We start from the raw sequence: 6308 nt of genomic DNA on the forward strand, positions 1-6308 counted from the left end.
TGTCTCTCTGCACCCTGGGATGACAGAAAGTGGCAGCTTTCAGGCTGCAACCCAGAAGGATATGTCAGACCTACCGCAGTGGATGGTGTCCTAAGAAAAGCGCAGTATTTTCCAAGGCTCTCTTGTTACCTACTATCACTTGGGAAAAAAAAAATCACATTTATTTAAAGTAGCCCAAACTTTAGTGTAGTAGGTGCAGTGACGTCAGAAGGTGGTTCTTAGTGTTTCTTTTGGAAGTCTAATTCTTGTATTTGCTTTCTGTGTCAGCAGGTCTGGGGCCCTTTACAGAACCATTGGACTGGAGGGAGATCTGCTGTGCTAGAGCTGGGATGCTGGAGCTATAGATCAGGCTCAGGATTGTCTGCAGGGGTCACTGAGTGTGAGCTCTGATAACCTGCTCATCACATTACACAAAGACTGAACTGAACAGAGAAGATGCAGAAGTCACTTTACTACGACAACGCAGGGTCTTTCGCAGGCTGTGGCTTTCAGGACACCAGTGCCATGAATTACCTTGGGCACCAGACTTATGCCAACGAAAACGACTATGAACCTTCCTACTGTCTGCAGCCAGGAGCCACAACTAGCGATAAAACCGAGCACTCACTGAAGGGCATGAACTTCCATCTGTCTGATGTCTCAGAACAAGCCCAGAAACCGAAGTCACCCAACTCAGAGTCCCCTAACCCCAAATCCACTGCCACCCAGAGCTGCCCCTCCCAGCCCAGCACCGAGCCTGCTGAAGCCACCGGCACCAAGAAAGGCAGCAAGAGTAACAACAACGTCCCCAAACAGATCTTCCCCTGGATGAAAGAAACACGTCAGAACTCCAAACAGAAGAAGCCCACCCCTCCCCCAACAGGTAACACAGAGGGACCCCCAGCCCAGAGCTACATGCTGCACATATATGAAGGGGGCTACAATACATAGAAAGATGTAACATCAATAGTGTAAATGCATCAGGGGCAAATCTATATCGTATTTCTCTATTGACGCACTTCATATCTATCTATCTATCTATCTATCTATCTATCTATCTATCTTTTATCTATCTATCTACTATCTATTATCTATCTATCTATCTATTTATTATCTATCTATCTACTATATATCTATTATCTATCTATATATCTACTATCTCTGTCCATCTATTATCTATCTATTATCTATCTATCTACCTATCTATCCATCTATCTATTATCTATCTATCTACTTATCTATCTATCTATTTATCTACTATAGATTTTGTCTTTCTATCTATCTATCTTATACATTTTAATCTATTTAATATCGATCAAGTTATCTATCACAAGATTTTATTTAACTATATATCTATCATCTATCTATATATCTCATACTTATCTATCTTATATCTATCGTTCATATCTGTTCAACTATTTTATATTTATTGATAGATAAAAAACAAACTATCTATCTGTTTTATACATTTGTATCTATTTCCTATCTATCTATCTATCTATCTATCTATCTATCTATCTATCTATCTATCATCTTTTTAGGTGGACCCTGCTGTTATAGCTGCTGGATATGAATTCTTTCGAACACTTCTACAGTTTTCTTTCCTCACATTTCTCCACTGTTCTATGACTGTAGTAGATCCTGGCACTATGGTGCAGCTGCGGAGAAGTTTGTGGTTGCGTTGTCTTATGTGCAGTGTAGCAGGAATGTGGCTGATAACAGATTACAATGCCTCATATATAAAAACCTATGCTAGGTTCCATAAAGTGTATTAGTTGCTGATTTTAGTGAGAGATGCTAAAGTAACATTTTCGTTTGTGGATCACAGACTTTTAAACAATAAACTTTTTTTTCACTCTTTCAATTTCTCCAGAAGAAGACAACTCCTTGGACACCAGTTTTATAAGTTCTGCATCTAAAAGGGCCAGGACTGCTTATACCAATTCCCAGCTGGTGGAGTTAGAGAAGGAATTCCATTTTAATCGTTATCTTTGCCGCCCCAGGAGGCTGGAAATGGCCAAACTGCTCAATTTATCGGAGAGGCAAATAAAGATCTGGTTCCAAAACAGGAGGATGAAGTACAAAAAGGATCACAAGGGGAAGGGTGGGGGAGCATCTCCTGGAGGACAGTCTCCCAGCAGAAGCCCCTCACTGATCTCTTACTCCAACCCCCTCACCCTGGATGAGGACAGTGGCTATGATGTGCCCATGGCCAACGAGTTCAGCAAAAGTCCTGGTAATATGTATGGGCTAACAGCTTATTCTGCACCTCTGTATGACAACCCACCAGCTCACAAAAGATATAACCAGCCCCTGATCTCTGAGTATGACAACCCTTCACTGCATGGAGATGGAGGCTATGACAACCCTGGATTACAGGGAAGCCAGAGTTACATTGGAGGGAGTTACCTGGATAATGGGTCTGGAAGCTGCTCAATGTTCAATATGGCCAATCCTTCTTCAGATAGCATTGACTACAGCTGTGCTGCACAGACACCAAGCAAACACCATCTTGGGCCCTGTGATCCACATCCCACCTACACAGACTTAAACATACATCCTGTGCCTCAGGGGTGTTCCCAGGAGCCACCAGTGCTGACACATCTGTAGAATTGGCTACCCTTTGAAACATAAAGGCAATTTAGCCTGGCCCATTATGTCATTAAAAACATGTAAACCTACCACCAACAGTATGCCTCAACCCCCCTACATCTCCTATGTATTTATTAAACTATGCACAATACAGGGACTATGCATGAAGAGCAATACCACATAAGCAACTAATTAGACTAAACTCCTTTACCCTCTCTGTAGTGTAAACTCCTATGCCTGGGCAGAAACACTGGGAATGGAAGGTCATAGCCTATACATGCTGGAATGTCACTCTTTATGGCTAGACTAGTAGTTCTTGGAGGTCCCTTAAAATTTAGTTCTATTTTAAACTGTATTTATGTAAGACTGACTTCCAGGGTTTTGTAATTTCTCTAAATCTTTTTTAGTAGAAACAATAAAGAAAAAAAAAGCTATATTTATAATGCGTTAAATCAGTTAAATATCCAGTGTCTATTTTTGTTGGTTTGTTTTATACTTGTTCTCAGTTTTAATTTATTATTAGGGATATAAAATCTTTTTTTTCCTTATTTTTCTTTTATTTCAAAATGGATCCGAAATCGATTTCTCGGAGTTTCTCTGTATTTTAGTAGAGTTTGAATTAGCTGTTTGATAAAATAAATAAAAAAAAATACAAATAAATGTATGATCGTCTTTATTTATCAATACTTAAGAAGACAAAGGGATTTTGGAAGTTGCTGAAATCAGTTTGTCTGCGTGTGTGTGTGTGTTATTTCCCTGCTAGGGGTTGGATTTCACCCCTAATTCACCCCCATTAATCATCTGGACAGGGACAGTTCACATGGCCCCCTAAAGCCTTTTCATGTTAAGTTAGTATTCAGCCCTGGTGCAATCTTGCTTGATCAGTTTCTGCAGTTCGTTCTGCTAAACTTTTACACATCTGAGATCTCAGGTTTGGGATTTCCTGGTTCTGTAGTTTCTGGCCACATTTAGGAAATACTTTCATGTTTGTTCCATTTTGTTATGTAAATAGAACATTAGAGCATTACAGGTCAGACAGGATTTCCATAGCCCTGGCTGATAAATATTTACCGTTACTGTACATTACCATCTTGTGTTGTAACTCTTTTATGTTTCTGATGTGAATATTATATATATATATGAACACAGTTAAAGTAATATATATATATATATATATATATATATATATATATATAGTGTGTATAAGTATTTACATATATTTGTGGTTATAAGTATTTATATATATATATATGTATGTAACTGTAATACATGTATATATATTATAAATTGATATAATGTAATCTTATGTGATCTGCGCTATGAACCTTAATACCTAGCAGTGTATCCCCCACAGTCACGGGTGGAGGTCACATTCTTATGTATAATGCCTGAATATTGACACTGGAGCTCTCAGGACTTTTCTATACCTGGTGCTGTAGATACTGGAGGGTCTCCACCTGTGAGTACACGTTGTCTCAGGCTTTTGTCTGTCCCACTTGTATATGGGTGCAGTTTAACCGTTTATTAGGTTCTCTCTGAGGATGGAAAAATATTCAGGATTGAGAGTCCTCAGTAGTTGATACCTTTTAATGGCTAACTGAAAAGATGGTAACACATTGCAAGCTTTCGAGACTACTCAGGTCTCTTCATCAGGCTAGACTCTGAGGATGGGAAGAAGCCTCTGAGTTTTTTTTAGTTGGGGGGGAGGATGTCCAACTGGCTGTAATTCAGGCTTCCGTTTGAACTAATGGTAACGAGCGCTCCATGGCTGGGCTAGAAGTGGAGCTCTCAGCTAACTCAATTTTACTGGGAGGAACAGAAGGGCAGAAATCTGTCTCCATGTGCCTGAGACTCCGCCGCAATCAGATGGCCCAGTCTCATCATTCCACCCACACTAGGACCCTGACAGGGCGAGGTAATGGGCTCATGCTCTGCACAAGGCCATATAATGGGGGATCCAGAGTGGCACATTCATGGCAGCATCATTCTGACAATTGTGTATATTAGGTGCATATCTCTACATGGGAACTACTGCAATATTACTGAATCTGCGATGTTAGTAAGGTCTATCTATAAATCTATCTATCTACTGTATCTATCTATCTATCTATCTATCTATCTATCTATCTATCTATCTATCTATCTATCTATCTATCTATCTATCGCTATCTGTCTCTATCTATCTATCTCTATCTATCTATCTATCTCTATTTATCTATCTATCTCTATCTGTATCTATCTATCTATCTATCTATCTATCTATCTATCTATCATCTATCTCTCTCTCTCTCTCTATCTGTCTACTCATCTATTATCTCTATCTATCTATCTATCTATCTAATTATCTATGTTTAGAAAAAATCGTAAGCAGCTCACCATCTCAAGTGAAAAAAATAGTTTAATGCCCCATCATGTGACGTTTCGGTTGCATGTCTGAACCTTCTCCTCACACATGGAGCCGAAACGTCACATGATGGGCTATTAAACTATTTTTTTCACTTGAGATGGTGAGCTGCTTACGATTTTTTTCTAAATATAACAAGGACTTGTATGTAACTGGGAGACTTTGCCCCCAGACTTTGCATCTATCTATCTATCTATCTATCTATCTATCTATCTATCTATCTATCTATCTATCTATCTATCCATCCATCCATCTACTGTCCCTTTTACTGAGAAGGTTCTGGTAAATGATAAACTGATTACGAGTCACTGGAACCTCCAGCCACTAATCTGTGTGTGTGTGGGGGGGGGGGACACACACTACATTGGGAATCCAAAGTACAAGCAGCGCCACCACAGGGAGCATGAAGCATTACACAGGTCTGACTGCAGTGAGATGTCCAGTGTACAGTCACTAGCTCTCCAGAGTGATCAATGTTCTCTGTGAACACTCAGGACTGAGCCTAACAGATGAGAGTCCTGGACAGGGACCCGTCACCTAATGCTGTTGCTTTATACATATTGCATTAGGCTGGGGCTACACAGCGACTTGGACTGCAACAGCAGTCTCAAAGTTAGTCAGGTGTTTCTGCAACATTGCAGCTCAATACATGTAAATACTCCCGCATTGCGACCCTGAGGATAATGCAATTGCATGATGCCCAACTGCATCAGGTTTTATGACTTCCTTGTCGCAGTCGCAGTCCCTTCGGGGTTGCAATGTGACCCCATTCACATTTTGGGATGTAGAAGCGACACCTGGCCAGCTTTGGTAGCATGATAAGGGTCACAACCAAAGTTGCCATATAGTACACGGGCATATTATTAGGCTATGTTCACACCTTGTGTTTTTGCTGCGTTTTTTTCTGTAGGCAAAATCTGCTCTCTTGGCAGTAAGGGTGTGTGCACACGCTGCGGAATCTGCTGTGGATTTTTCCACCCGGATTTGCCTAACTCCAAAGGTAAATCCGCAGGTCCTGAGTTTTACCTGCGGATTAGCCTGCGGTTTTCCCCTGCGGTTTTACACCTGATCATGGAGCAGGTGTCAAACCACTGCAGAATCCGCACAAAGAATTGACATGCTGCGGATTTAAAACCAGAGCAAATCTGCTCGGAAAAATCCACAGTACGTGCACAGCGGTTTGTGTTTTGCATTGAATATAATGGTACTGTACAACGCAGCAGCAACTGCTGCGGATCCGTAGGGCCAAAACCGCTGCGGATCCGCCGCAGAATCCGCAACATGTACACACACCCTAAAGGAACTGCTTACAAAAAGCAGGTTTTGCTGTGTT

General features: G+C 40.7%; 1 protein-coding gene across 1 annotated transcript; it reads left to right on the forward strand.

The window, feature by feature from the left end:
- The first annotated feature begins 271 nt into the window (after positions 1 to 271).
- Positions 272 to 3003, forward strand: LOC141049539 (homeobox protein Hox-D3-like). The gene is made up of 2 exons (XM_073546080.1): positions 272 to 862; positions 1853 to 3003. The coding sequence occupies exons 1-2, from the start codon at positions 436 to 438 to the stop codon at positions 2587 to 2589; spliced, it is 1164 nt and encodes a 387-aa protein (XP_073402181.1). The 5' UTR covers positions 272 to 435; the 3' UTR covers positions 2590 to 3003.
- The last annotated feature ends 3305 nt before the right edge of the window (positions 3004 to 6308 follow it).

Source organism: Dendrobates tinctorius, unplaced genomic scaffold (genome assembly GCF_039654945.1).
Source record: "Dendrobates tinctorius isolate UK_male_01 unplaced genomic scaffold, ASM3965494v1 ptg000145l, whole genome shotgun sequence".
In the NCBI taxonomy this organism is placed as follows: Eukaryota; Metazoa; Chordata; class Amphibia; order Anura; family Dendrobatidae; genus Dendrobates; species Dendrobates tinctorius.